Source organism: Lithobates pipiens, unplaced genomic scaffold (assembly GCF_037356315.1).
Source record: "Lithobates pipiens isolate NorthernLeopardFrog02 unplaced genomic scaffold, aLitPip1_a1.2 Scaffold_19, whole genome shotgun sequence".
Taxonomy (NCBI): Eukaryota; Metazoa; Chordata; class Amphibia; order Anura; family Ranidae; genus Lithobates; species Lithobates pipiens.
Window position 1 is genome coordinate 361,902,359 of NW_027507764.1, and position 14,410 is coordinate 361,916,768.

The 14,410-nt window shown below is 44.6% G+C and overlaps 1 protein-coding gene across 3 annotated transcripts in view; it reads right to left on the bottom strand.

The window, feature by feature from the left end:
• Positions 1-14,410, bottom strand: part of NUP153 (nucleoporin 153) — a 143,793-nt gene that overhangs the window by 62,926 nt on the left and 66,457 nt on the right. For all 3 annotated transcript variants that reach the window (XM_077492243.1, XM_077492242.1, XM_077492241.1), the window contains 2 exons: positions 9,638-9,679; positions 1,615-1,662 (listed from right to left, as the gene is read on the bottom strand). In XM_077492243.1, the coding sequence (XP_077348369.1) occupies positions 1,615-1,662; positions 9,638-9,679 (90 nt within the window). The remainder of the gene's footprint in view (positions 1-1,614; positions 1,663-9,637; positions 9,680-14,410) is intronic.

The window sequence follows — 14,410 nt, forward strand, 5'->3', positions numbered from 1 at the left end:
TCTCCCAATCTCTCTCTGAATCATTTAGATGCTCATTGGCATGACTGTATATGTGCCTTCCTGAGAAGGGGGACTTGCCATGTTTGCCAAGGGGGAAATGGCATGGTCAGGAAGGGGGTAAATCCTTTCCGGGGCTGAAGTGATTAAGAACGGAGGTGGAAACATGATGTTTTGGGACTGTTGCTTTGCTAAAGGTATAGACCGATTTTGCCGCATTGAGGGGCCAATGGATGGGGCAATGGATAGGGCAATGTATTGTAAAATCCTGGATGAGAACCTTCTTCCCTCAGCCAGAACACTAAAGATGGGTCATGGATGGTCTTCCAGCATGACAAGGACACAAAACATAGCAAGGCAACAAAGGAGAGGCTCAAGAAGCAGCACATTAAAGTCATGGAGTGGCCTAGCCAGTCTCCAGACCTTAATCCTATAAAAAAAATTGATGGGAGGGAGCTGCAACTGAGTTGCTAAGCAACAGCCCAAATACAGTAATGATTTAGAGAAGATCTCTAAAGAGTGGACCAAAATCCCTCCTGAGATGTGTGCAAACCTGGTAAACAACTACAAGAAAGGCCTTACCTCCACCAAGTACTAAGTCATGTTTTGCTTGGGGAATCAAATACTTATTTTGCTCACCAAACTCAATTTATAACATTTATATCATGTGTTTTTGCAGGATTTTTGGTTGATATTCTGTCTCCATCATTTAAAATACACCCATGATAAAAATGAGACCCTTCATTTCTTTGTAAGTGGGCAAAATTTACAAAATCTGTAGGGGGATCAAATATTTCCCCACTGTACAAGAAAAACTTAAGTTGTGGCAAACAAATCGTTTGTTTCACAGTAGAGAAGAAAAAAAAAAAACCCCCAACTATCTGCTCAAGTCATACTTAAAACCAGTCTGAAAAGTAGGTTAAAGTGGAGTTCCGGCCGTTTAAAAAAAAATAAAAGGCCGGACCTTCGCTTTAACCTACTTTTCAGACTGGTTTTAAGCATGAATTGAGCAGACAGTTTTTTTTTAAGTCAGCAACTACGAACACTGTAGCTGCTGACTTTTAATAAGGGCACTTACCTGTCCAGCGAGCCCGCAATGTCAGTCCCCAGAGGCCGATCCGTTCACCGGATCGGGTGTCGGCACCGCCATCCCAACAAAGGGAAACAGGCAGTGAAGCCTTACGGCGCTTTGTGAAGGGACGCCTGTCTACTCGGACACACGCGTCCCAGAAGACATTGTGCCCCATCTCCCAGGAGACACCGCAAGGGAGGACAAGAACCACAGAGTAGGAAGTCGCAACAGCCATTTCTGGCAAGTAAAAAATGTTTTTTAAAGGTATTAAGGAGCGTTTTTTTTTTTTTTTTTTTTTTTTAAGGTTGGACCTCTGCTATAAATTGAAAATCTTAGCAAAACTGGAACCAATGTAGTAAAAAGAGCTGTGTTTTTTTTTTTTTTTTTTTTAATAATGTTAATAGTGTTTGGCATCATTAGCTAAAATGGAAAGAAAAGCTAGCAATCATTGTGTTCTCCTGGCAGGGACAACTCTCCGTGCATTGAATTTGTGTGAACATTTGGCCAACATCCCATGGGCTTAAAAAGCAATAAAGCACTCATACCTTCTTTCTTTTTGACAAACTTTCTCCCGAGAAACTTCTCTCTGCTGCCTGTTAAAACAATACCAAAAATAAAATTAGCTATACAAAAATTAACCAATTTTTATTCATTTTTGTATAGAGCGAAGCATTGAAAAAACGGGTCAGGTTTTCCTGCTGTCTGGTGCTTCATTAGAGATTTTCCTTACTATCGCAGTGGCAACCTTTAAACCAGATGAAGTGATGTAAACTTTGCAACAGCAACACAGACATAAGTAAAATAATTTTTTATTTGAATGTAAATTCCTTATTTTGGAGTACAATATATGATTTTCACAGACCAAGGATTATATTCATAAGACCTTCAGGTGATTAGACACTAGCAAATAAAACTATGCCCACTCCGTGGTGGGAGCAGCCTGTATCCTATATAGTACTACAGGATAAAGAATTTACAGTTAAGTGAAAATTCCTAGCATCTTAAATCATACAATACACAATAACTTCAATTCAAAGGACATGTGACAAGAAAAACTGAGGGGTAGGCAACAGTAAACAAAATTGCCCACAAAAACACATGCGATAGAGAACCTGAAAAGGACCAAGATAACCGCTTGACTCACCTTGCAGCTAATGTTAGTACCAGAAGAGACCTCAATATCCACCTGATAGGACTTAGGACAATATATAAACGGAGGACCAGGTGGCAGCCTTGAAAATCTGAGATACAAAAGCTTGAGACTAAAAAAAGCGGGGGAGACACCAACAGCCCTGATGAAATGAGCTCTGATGGGTCAACACAGAGCTCTGTACAGAGGGAACAATCTCTCCATTTCTTATCCCTGTAAAGCAGGGCTATTTTCTGTTTGAAAGTTAAAGGACTTGTGAATGGACGACGAGCACACTCACAGTCCAATGAAACTACAAGCCCATCTGCCGCAGTGGCAGAAGGGACTCGAAGTGTATTCATTCACAGATCTCCACAAATGAACAAGCTACATTCAAATGTGGCAGTCGCTGTAGCGGAGAGGGAAACCCTGCCCCTTTAATATGTTCCACTGATTAGAATAAAAAAAAGTAATGGTTATTAAATATAGAATGATGGATCCCAGTTACTTTTGTCACGTTATACCTCATGCATACAGGTTGTTTTGCAAACTCTCCTAGAAGCCTTTTCTCCTGGCAGCAGCATTTGGCAGAAAAAAAAATACACAACCACGCGCCGCTAGAAGCAGCAGGAAAAATGTCATGTGTGCATTAGAGCTGCACAATTAATCATGAAGAATCGAGATCGCAATTTTCCCCCCTCGTGATCTTAAAGCATTTACCTGATTCTCTGCTGAAGCCAACAGGCAGTCTGCCAAGTATCACAACATTCCTCAGCCCTGAGCTAAACATAAACATTGTACCGTTTTGTTCTTTAGATCAAAGGACTAAAAATCAGTCTGTAAATGAGGGAAATTTAACCACTTAAAAAGACTAAACCTTTTTTTTTTTTTCACTTTTACTTACAGGCAAGCCTATAATAAGGCTTACCTGTAGGTTAAAAAAAAAAAAAAAAAAAAAATCTCCTAAACCTGTATGGTTTTGGAGATGTTCTCCTAGCAATGAGCCACTGATTGCAGTGGCGCATGCGCACAGGGGTTTCTCGGCTGGAAGCCCGGCAGACGCCGGACCCTGCCGGAAAGAAATCGGCATACGCGGGAGTGACGATATCGCCGCTGCGCCCACTCAGCACCGGAGCCACGATATCCGGAACACAGGCCAAGGGAACATGTCAGCTCCCTCGGTGTGTATCGGGCGAGATTTCGGGGCCTCATGCTAAGGTAAGTATTTCATAATGAGCTAGTATGCGGTGCATACTAGCTCATTATGCCTTTTCCCTTGCAGGTATGAAACAAATTTCAGCGGGTTTATTACCGCTTTAAAAACTTGTCTTTAGTTCTTCCGGTCCCACGGGATACAAAGTGCATATACCACTTTGTCCCATGTGGTATGACTGCTGTTAGTGTGGGGACAGCATGCACCTCCTTCTCCAACCACTGTTGAACCACACTGCTTTCAAGGAGACAAAAAGCTAATAAATTTGGACTGACAGCGCTAGTCTTTCCAGAAGGGCTTGCCAGAGACAAGTGCCATAACTAGGCATGCAGGGAGACAGGGTGTGTCAGCCAGATTACCAGGATGCAGGGGCACGGTCAGCAGAGGTGGGGATAACCACCTCTGCTGACCGTGTGACGTCACTACTCCTGCAGTGAGTGAGAGGGTTAGACCCTTTTGCAATGTACTCGAGGCAACTTCTTGTTTTACTGCAGGGGGCCTGTGCTAATGACCACCCACCCACAGTAGAGGGGTCAGGAGTAACCCCTTATAATAGTGCTGTTGGTGGGAGGAACTGACAAGTAGTAATTAGGAGAGAATGGAATCTCGCAGCTTCCTAAAAAAAAAAAAAAAAAAAAAGTGTTGGACATATTTGTTGGTACCCTTCCACAAAAGAACAACCCACAATTTATCTTTAAGAGTCTTTAAGGCCTCATGATCACCATCGGCCAGTCCTGCAATCCGCATACCGGGGGAACCTGTCTCCTTGAGGCTCCTTTCCTCGGCCACCAGATCCTCCATTGCATAGATTTCAGCCATGTTGCCATGACGGCTGTCTGCTTTCAGCACAGCGATATGCAACTCTTCGCCGCTGTGAGCAGAAGAGGCAGAATGGATTTCCTATATATCTTGCTTGGGATCTCATTGTGATGCAGGAGGAAGAACGTAGGAGTCGAAGGTAGTTTGCGGTCTGAAAATTTCTGGACTATATGGTAAACCTCAGTTCAGAAAGGACACAGGAGGTGGCAGGACCAGAAAATGTGTAGGGGAGATCCCGATTCCTCCCCGCATTTCCAGCATAGTTCTGAGCTTTGAGGGAACATCCTGTGGATCCTCTGTGGGCTTATGCCACCACCTCGTCCAGTATCTTGTAACCGGCTTCCTGGTCAGGAAGCACACGCAGATGTTTTACCCATGAAGAGGCATACCTGTCTGTCCGTGAACTGGATTCCCAAGTCTTGTTACCACCTAAGTATATACCTAAGTAACTTAAGTATATAGAGAGGTCTGAAATTCGGGGTTGGTGTTATCAATAACTGATACGTCCTCCTTTAGTTCCCGAAATCTAGGGTCGCTTAGTCCCGGACTGAAGGCAAAGTTCCCCACAATGTGGTTAATTCGCGAGGGGGGTGGGTGCTCCCGGGAATAGTCTCGAAAGGCTTTTTGAGCTATCCGCCACGTTTCTCCCACTGTGGGGCGCAAGGCATCCAGATGGGTTCCAGCGAGGAGTCCCTCCAGCTGTACCCACTGTTTCAGGGAGCTGTGGCGACACCAGTCCAGAATTTTCAAGTGGCACGCCATAAGATAAAGGTTGGCGTCCGGTGCAGCCATGCCTCCCATTAATTTTGGCAGTGGCAGAATAGACAGGGCCAATCTGAGCTTTCTGGCCCCCATAGGAAGTTATAGTACGGTTCACTGCTCTGAGAAAAGACTCTAGAATCTGGATAGGAAGAGCTTGTAGGTGGAACAATATCCAGGGCATAATATTCATTTTAACAATCCCACAGCATCCAAACCATGAAGAGTCCCTGCTGCCAAGAATTAAGGTCTCTATAATCGCTGACAGCCAAGGAGGAAAGTTAAGGGAGAATGTCTTACTGGGCAGAAAGATGGCCAGATATTTAATGTGACGTTGCCCATTTAAGTGGGAAGTCTGAATGCAGTAGGGTGGCCAGTGGGGTTGGCATGGACACATTCAGCGCCTCCGATTTCTGGAGATTGATTTTGAAACAGGATAATGCCCCATAAGTCTTCAGTTCTCGGAGCAAATTAGGGACAGATACCAGGGTGTTAGTTATAAAGAATAGCAGGTCATCTGCGAACACTGCGATTTTCGGGGAAAGGGTGTTGTCAATGCGGAGGCCTTTTATGTCGGGATTGTCCCCAACTGAAGGTAGGAAAGGTTCCAGGGTTAGGATATAAATTAAAGGGGACAGAGGGAATCCCCGTCTTGTCCCCTTGGCTATTTTAAAGGGCTTGGACAGGTGGCCATTACCTTAACTTGGGCTGAGGGGCGGGAGTAAATGGTTTGAACCCAATTCAACATCCTTTGACCAAGCCCCACGTGGTGGAGCCTCCAACGGGAAGGGCCAATTCACCCTGTCAAATGCCTTTCCGGTGTCAGTCGAAAGTAGCAACATGGGAATCTTCAGCATCCTGTGTGTATCTCATTCATTGCCTTGGTAGTGTTGTCTCGTGGGGATGAACCCCGCTTCATCTGAATGGACTAGTTGTAGGCCTTAAAGTGTAGGATCAGAAGCTCTCCAAAGATCTTGTAATAGAGGAGGGAGTATCCATCTGGGTCCGGGTTGCATCCGAGCCAGGGCCACCTCCTCACTGGAGAGGGGTCTCCAGGGCTGCCAAGACCTCCTCAGTCAACCGAGGCCACTTGGATTTTTGTAGGTATTCTCGTATGGCTTTTCGTTCTACGGATTTGTCCCTATCAGGAGGTTGGGTGTGGGAGATTGTAAAGAGAAATGTAGTATTTGCGGAACTGTACCGCAATTTCTTCCGTAGCATGGACCTTTGCATTGTTATCACTAAAGAGTTCAGGAATAAATGCTTGAGCCCGCTGGGCTCTCAAGGCCCTCGCTAGAAATTTGCCACATTTATTGCTGTGCTCCTAGAAAGTGCGTTTTGCATTTAGCAATCATGGCTTTAGCTCGCACCAAGGCCAGAGAGCGCATCTGGCTCCTCAATTTTGCAAGTTCTGTTAGTGCCTGGACAGCAAGTGATCTTTTATGAGTTGCCTCTAGGGATCTGATCTTGTCCAGATGATCAATAGTTTGCAGACTTTTTTCTTAAGCCGGGAGCTTATTTTAAATCAAGACTCCCCTAATGTAGCTCTTGCGAGCCTCCCAGACAATAAAAAGGGGCACTGTCTGTGGTTACGTTTACTGAGAAGTTGTTTCTCGTCTCTCTGGTCATTTCTTCTATGACCTCTGGGGTCTGGATCAGGGACTCGTTTAGCTTCCACATCCACTGCCTGGGAATGGGTGGTAACAGATCTATCTCCATGAAAACCGGAGCATGGTCTGAGAAGGTGATGGATTTGATCGATGCCGAGACCACCCGGGGCATCATGAAAAGATCAGTTCTGGTGTAGGAGTCGTGTGGATGTGAGTAGAATGTATAATCTCTGTGGTTCGAGTTTAACACCCTCCAGACATCTACTAGATGGAAAGTATAAACTTTTCTTGAGGAGCTTCAGCGCCGCATAAGAGATTTGGGAGCCTCTCCTGGAAGAGTCTATGGTCAGGTCCATGACAAAGTTCATATCTCCTCCCAGGATCACTGCTCCTTCAGCAAAGTCTCCTAGCTTTGTCAGGATAGGCTCCAGGTAAGCGATCTGATTCATTGGGAGGTACAGGTTTAGCAAGGTAACCGACAAATTGCCCAAGGTGCCCTTCACAAATAGAGCCGCTCCCTCCACTGATCTCGCAGCAGCCACGGGTTTAGCTGTGGATCAGTACACTCACCCCCTTTGACTTTGAGTTAGGGGAGCAACCATGGTAGGCAATCGGGAAGAAGCGGTCCCAGAGTCTTGGTGGGCCATCGGCACAGAAACGAGTCTCCTGCAGGAAGCACACATGAGCTTTCATATGTTTCAAGTTTGAAAGCCCCATTGATCGTTTTTCTGGGGTATTTAGCCCTTTCACATTGATAGACGAAGCAAAGAGGCTCTGGTTTACCTGTGGCCATTGCAGAAGCTGCTGGGGGTGGGGGCAGGGTGCTATTAAAAAATAAAATAAAAGGGGGGGGGGGGGGTAGTAAGAAAGGGGAGGAAAGTAAAGAGGAAAGGAGGTGGAGAGAAGGAAAGCACTGAAAGTTTCAGCACACCAGAGGTGTGAGGAGATTAAATCTCAAGGCACCCCAGTAGTCCCCAATATGAGCCACTGATGGGTGCAGCCCTATGTGGGGGATGTGGATGTATCTGGCAGGGACCCGGAGCTCCCTGTCCTGACCAAAAGTAACAGTTTTTTTTTTAAACCCAAGCATATTAAAAGTAAACATGAAACAAGGTTCAAAATACTTCTAAATGGCTGACATGCCCGGCCACGTCGTCACTGCGACCCATATTAACTGCCTGTGCAGAACGCGGCCCTGTCTGGATGCTCAAACTTGCATCGCTGAAAGCCGCAACACTGATTCCATAAAACCTGAGAAAACACTCAGAAATCCCTTCTCCGCAAACCTTAGGAAGAGGGATATACTGATAAAGTGGGGGGTATTACCCTCCTGCAAGAAATCCCTAGGAAGATCTATATCCCCCACCCGCCCCCTGCGCTGCCCCCCCATTCCAAGAGGGGGGGAAAGGGGGAGGGCCAGCAGCTCATGGACACATCAAACCCTCCTCCCCCGAGACAGGCAATACAGCGACCCGAGTGTCCCACCGCCCTCACTCTGGACGACCACCACTGAGCGTTGCACCAGCCCGCCCAGGAGAGAGTACAAGGCGTACCCCCCCCACACACATAATACAGTATGCATTTCCCCCCTACTATCATGCCATCATTGCAATAGGTCAAGATTGTTTTGCAGGATTCAAAAAGCTAGTGATCCCGTACATAATTGTCCCACCATGCTAAGTTTTTTGTACGGAGTGACAGTATGGTGCTTGAATTTAGTGTTATCCAGCTTATGCACCGCTAATCCCCAGAACCCCGCCCCCTGCCAGAAGTAGTTAACCTTCTGATTAGGGGCAGATCCCTCTTGTGCAATCTGGCAGACTATTGATATACAGTAAGGAGGAGCTCAACCCATGTGTGGAAACGCCAGGTTATTCCTGCGGCTCCGGTTCTCCAGGTCTTCCTCGTGGAGCTGCACCGCCACCAGCTGGTCTTTGCTTTGCAACTGTGCCCGCTCCAGTTGGGTGATACGAGTCTCTAGGGCACTCAGGTCCGCCTCACCGCTGGTTAGTCTAACATTGAGACCGTTGACCTCCGCTCACTCGTTGGAAGCCTCGGTGGTGTGGCTTGTCCACCCGCAACACCATGGCTTCCAAGTCCGATTTGGTAGGGAGAGCCCTCAGTAGTGTCCTGATGTAATCCTCGTCCCTTGAGGGGTGGGTGGGAATCCCCTGGCTGTTCGAGGTGCCAGGTGGCGATGCAATGCACGTCTTTACTCCGCCATGTCCAAGCCACGTCCCATCCGTTTTTTATTTTTAAATTCATTAGTGTTTTTTTGTTTTTTTCTAAATTGCACTTGAAAGACCTCTGCGCAAATAGAGTGACAAAATATTGCAGCAACCACCATTTTATTCTTTAGGGCCTCTACAAAAAAAAAAAATTTTGGGGGTTCCAAGTACTTTTCTAGCGAAATTTTTTTTTAACTTAAAACCTACAAGTGTCAGGGAAAGAGTATACAACCGCTTTAAGAAGACTAACATTCCTTAACTAGTGAGCCATAAGCAAAGATATTGTCATTCAGCTGCAATATTGAAAGCATTACTAAAACTAGAGAAAACTGCTTTATCCAAGTAAGCCATATGAATTGTGTAAAGTTGCAGGTAACCAAAGTAAAGACTTTAAACGTTAGCTCGTGAATCACTAGGAACGAGCAAAATCCTGCGTGCATAGAGTTTTTGCCTTCAAAACAATCCCAAAGTTGTTTATATATATATATATATATATATATAAAAAAAAATAAAAAATAAATACAAATTACTACCTGTACTTAAGCATAAACTAAGCAAAAGAAAACTCAACATCCCAACTGCTATATCTCTATGGAATTAATGTGATCACAGTAAGCTACATAGTTAGGTTGAAAAAAAAAAAAAAAAAAAAAAAAGACATAAGTCCATCCAGTTCAACCACACTTAAATATGTGGCAAGCTGAAGTATGCCACATATTTAACAAAAATGCCAATAGTAGTTACGAATATCAATACAGTTATGATAGCAAGGAAAAAATAAAAAATAAAAAACACCCTCAAATTACTTACCAATGGTGAAACAGAAGACACAGACGGTATTCTCTTCGCATCCTTAAATGAGAAATTGAAAAAAAAAATTGTTAAGCAGATGTTGTTCCCAAAATAAGATTGTAATACTTTCTGTAATTATTACAGTTCATGGCGAGATACAAGCATTCTATTACAGTTCAGGTATACGCCCACCTACAGGAGGCTGGGACACTGGCAAACAATCTACTTTAAACCATATAACATTCAGGACCTTTCCCCACTTAAAGAGCTCATCTAGATGCAACTTTTAGAGGCCAGACACCCTGGGAGGAGTTTCCTAGGACAACTCTAAAAAGGAGGAAATATTTACATGTTCGTTAAGGAAGGTCAAAAGTCCACTGGAAGGAGACATCTTTAGGAGAGCCCCAAGTTGAACCCCTTCACCCACTGGTAAAGCAAATCCACCAGGAGAAGCCATAACCAAGCAAGGCCTCCAGGTGTAAAGGCCCAATCAAGAAGAATCTATAGCCAATTCTTTTCAAACTTGTGAGTCAGGAGATCCCTTGAAAAAGTGAGATAGGATGACTGATAGGGAGCCAATACCGCAATGGAATCAACAGTATGCAAATATACTCCTTAAAAAGAAAAAAAAAAGTGCATGTACAATGGGGCACCCCTCTTGAAGGTAAATTCCTGTCAAGGAAAGAACCAAAATAATCAAGAGTGCTGGGGATTCAAACCCTGGATACTCCCTTGGAAATAGTCCCATCAGAAGACCAATTAGGAACAGATGAAAAGAGTTAATTCTCAGTTGTTTAGTTTGATTGCTACAAAGGGTGACCTGAGCATCCAAACCACTGGAGAGGCATACAGCAGTGGCACTCAGATGGATTAACAAACATGCCCCTCCCAAATGAAATGGAGGTTCACCTTCATGATGAAAGATTACCTTGAAGATGTCTAGATGCAAGCCCTGCAGGCTAAGTGAGAAGCATGTGCTGTAGCAGAATATGGAGAATGGCAAGGTTCCTCCAACCTTTCCACAAACCTGCTGCATCGGGACAAAAGTGTGCCCCCGGCTACCAGTGATGTTGGTTATAAGAATGTCAAAAGAAGGTCAGAGGAAACGTTGTCACTTGAAGGGGAACAGAGTCCAATGTTCTTTGAGAAATCATCTGTGCCTAAAGCATGCAGCCAAATAGCCCCAAATATCTATATAGACTTAAATACTAAAGTCTCTTTTTTGTTAAAAATAACAAACATGTCATACTTACCTGCTCCGCCTAGTGGTTTTGCACACAACAGCCCAGATCCTCCTCCTTCAGTCCCCCTTCGGTGCTCCAGGCCCCTCCCTCCTGTTGAGTGTCCCCACAGTAAGCAGCTTGCAACGTGGGCACCCGAACCAAGCAGCAGCTCCCTATGTCCATTAAAAGAGCCGTCCCCTTTCTCTCCTCGTTGGCTTACTGACTTTGACAGCAGTGGGAGCCAATGAGGAGGGGAGTCCCGGACAGTCGAGTCTCTCATGCAACATCGCTGGATCTAGATGGACCTCAGGTAAGTATTAGGAGTGGCTGCTGCATACAGAAGGCTTTTTATCTTATATGCATAGAATACATTAAGATACAAATAAAAAATGACTTTACAACCACTAAGTCTCATGCAAGACTAATTTTGATGTTTGCAACAAGCCATAACTGAAGCACAATGCTCCGGACATTTGTTTCAATTGCAAAAACCCAAGAGCTTGCCATAAGCAATGAATGGGTCCCCCTTTTAGGGAGTCTATCCATATAGACATGGTTTGGCAATTAAGGTCATTGCCAAAATAGGTTGGAGAGCCACTGCAAGAAATTCCCTGGTGAGGAAATTTAGCGGTCAGACAATTCCAGAAAGGTGAAATCATCCTCTAAAATCGGCGCGGTGTACCTATTAATTCAGGATAATAATAGGTACATCTATAGTGGGAAGAGCCGACCAATTTACAAGCTCCCTCTCAAAAGTGAAGAGCACCGACACCATTTCATGGATGGGCCCAGAACCCTTCAGGATGTTTTAAGACCGTAGCAGAAAACTTTAGAGGGTAAAAGTAGGAAGGTCTTAGCAGCTGCAGAACCTCAAAAAGATTATAGGCCTAGAACAGCAAGATGAGCCTCCACAAGAGCAGTGCACACTGCATCAGTCTGGTTTACCATAAATTCTCTTAAATCTGAGTGATCAGAAGGTGGCTCATTATCAGCCCCTTCAGAGGAGGACTGTTGGGGATCAGACTCAATAGACAGTTGAAACTAGGCCCTCAAGCTTGCCTTGATGTGTGGGCTCAGGACGATCAGAGGCAGACTTTGCCGAAGATAGTACAGGGTGCACTTAGAGCAAACGCAGGCAGATTGTTCTAGTAACTGGACACAAACAGGAAGTTCAAAGTGAACCTGGGAGTGCCCTATTGACAAGGGGACAGCCTTGATCCTGCCTAAAAATGCAGGAGACCCTGAGGGAAAGGACTTAAAAACAGAACTACACTGCACCTGAGCATCACAAAACACTATTTAATTCATTTTTAAAAATTCAACGCAAACTCGTGTATCCATCCACGTTTCCATGCTTTATTTTGCTTTGAAAAACGCCACTTAGCATTTCTGGCCATGGCCATCTTGAGTAAGGGCAGATAATTCATGTAGCATTTACTCCCTGGAATCAGTCTGCCCTTAGCTCAGGTACGCAGGCAGGAGGGTGTGCTTAGCCAAGAAAACATCTCCTGGAGACATCTGGGATGCATGACGACATTTGCCTAGGCCTAGAAACCAGGAAATGAGTGAACAAAAAAAAAAAAAAATTAACAGAAATAAGCATAATCTATATCCAATTACGAATGCTAGCAACATTAGGATTAAAAATTGACAGAGTGATGTTCTACTTAATGATAGAGATCTCAGGTTCTAGATTGCAGGTGTCCATTTCATTTGAGGAGCTCCCCCAGGGTCACTGGGAGAGTATGGGATGAGGTGCCCCCTGGTAGCAGACTGTGCACTGAGGTCTTAGCAAAAAAAAAAATATATATGTTTCATTCTAAAATTAGTAATGACTCTGGGCCCAAAGTGAAGCAAGCCCTTAATACTCACAAACAGCAAGTGTTGAGGGTTTCAAGTGGACAAAGTTAAAGTCACTGTTGGCAGGCACTGGAAATTGACCATGGAAAAAGATCTATGTAGTGCTTTAAGAGCAGGAGCAGCAGCAGGCTGATGCTTCCTCCAGAATGAAAGACAGGAAAAGACCACAGCATGGCAGGAATTTAAGCCAAGAGATCAAGGTTTGAATCAAAGCCTTAAAGTGGATGTAAACCCGAATTTTTATTTTTTTTAATGAAGACAACTTCTACCTGGTACAGTAGAGGCTGTCAAGTCTTATGTGCCCAGTCTTGCCACAAAGTTAATCCAGCTGAGCAATCCTCTTAGTAAGATAAAAAACAGATAAGTGTGCCACATCCCCCTATGCTGTGACTGACATCCAATTTTTCTCATTACCTAGCAAGAGAGCAGAGAGTTTTATCATTCCAGCTTCACATAGCTCTTCTACAGCTCTCCCAAGGATTGGCTGCTTCACACCTCAGCATGATTGGGCATGCTGAAGTAATGTGGTTCCTATCCCGAGTTTTGACTGGATGTTACTCACCGTGAAGAGTGATCTGAGATCAGATCAGTGTGACTAAAGGATATTCATGGTGCAGTCAGCTCCCAGAGCCAGCAGAAAGAGTAGGAGTGTAGAGGTGGGCAGAGAGTCTGACATGACTCCACCCACCGATCTCCAGCCAAGAGATCCACCGATTCTAGAGTTTTGCAGTGTGTGTGTGTGTGTGTGTGTGTGTGTGTGTGTGTGTGTGTGTGTGTGTGTGTGTGTGTGTGTGTGTGTGTGTGTGTGTGTGTGTGTGTGCGCACCAATACCGTGCCATTAGTTTATAATACATTTTATGGTTAATGGTTTGATAACAATCCACTTTAACCCATAGTGTGAATCCAGTGGTGGCCAAAAATTTTAAAAAGGACACCCAACATGGTGGTGGTTATTACTGCCCCTGCCTTACAGTCTTCAGAAACAGGGTCAAACCTGGAGCGATGCCTTGGCTCTGGACCTTGAAAGAACTTTAGTTACAAAGTGCCCTGAAAATTTCTTCATACCCCTTGTCACGTTACAACCAAAACTTACATTTTATTGGGATTTTAGATGATAGACCAACAAAAGGGCATTGTGAAGTGGAATGTCTCTACCAGCTTTGCACATCCAGAGTGACATTTGTGCAAAATAGCTCAAGCTCTTTCAAATGGGATGGAGTGCGTCTGAATAGCAATTTAAGTCTTGCCACAGACTGTCAATTGGATTTAGGTCTGGACTTTCACAGGGCCATGCTAACATATGGATATGCTTTGATCTAAACTAATCCATTGTAGCGCTGGCTGTGTTTAGGGTCATTGGAAGGTGAACCATTGCCCCAGTCTCAAGTCTTTTGCAAACTAAAAGGCATGTTTCTAAGATTGCCCTGTATTTGGCTCTATGCATCTTCCCATCAACTCTGTCCAGCTTCCCTGGCCCTGCTGAAGAAAAGCATCCACAACATGATGCTGCCACCACCATGTTTCATGGTGGGGATGGTGTGTTCAGGGTGATGTGCAGTGTTAGTTTTCCATCACAGATGAACTTTTTGGCCTAAAAGCAAAAATCTAATTCACTTCATCTGACCAAAGCACCCTCTTCTACATGTTTGCTGTGTCCCCCACATGGCTTCTCGCAAACAAGACTTCTTATGGCTTTCTTTCAACAATA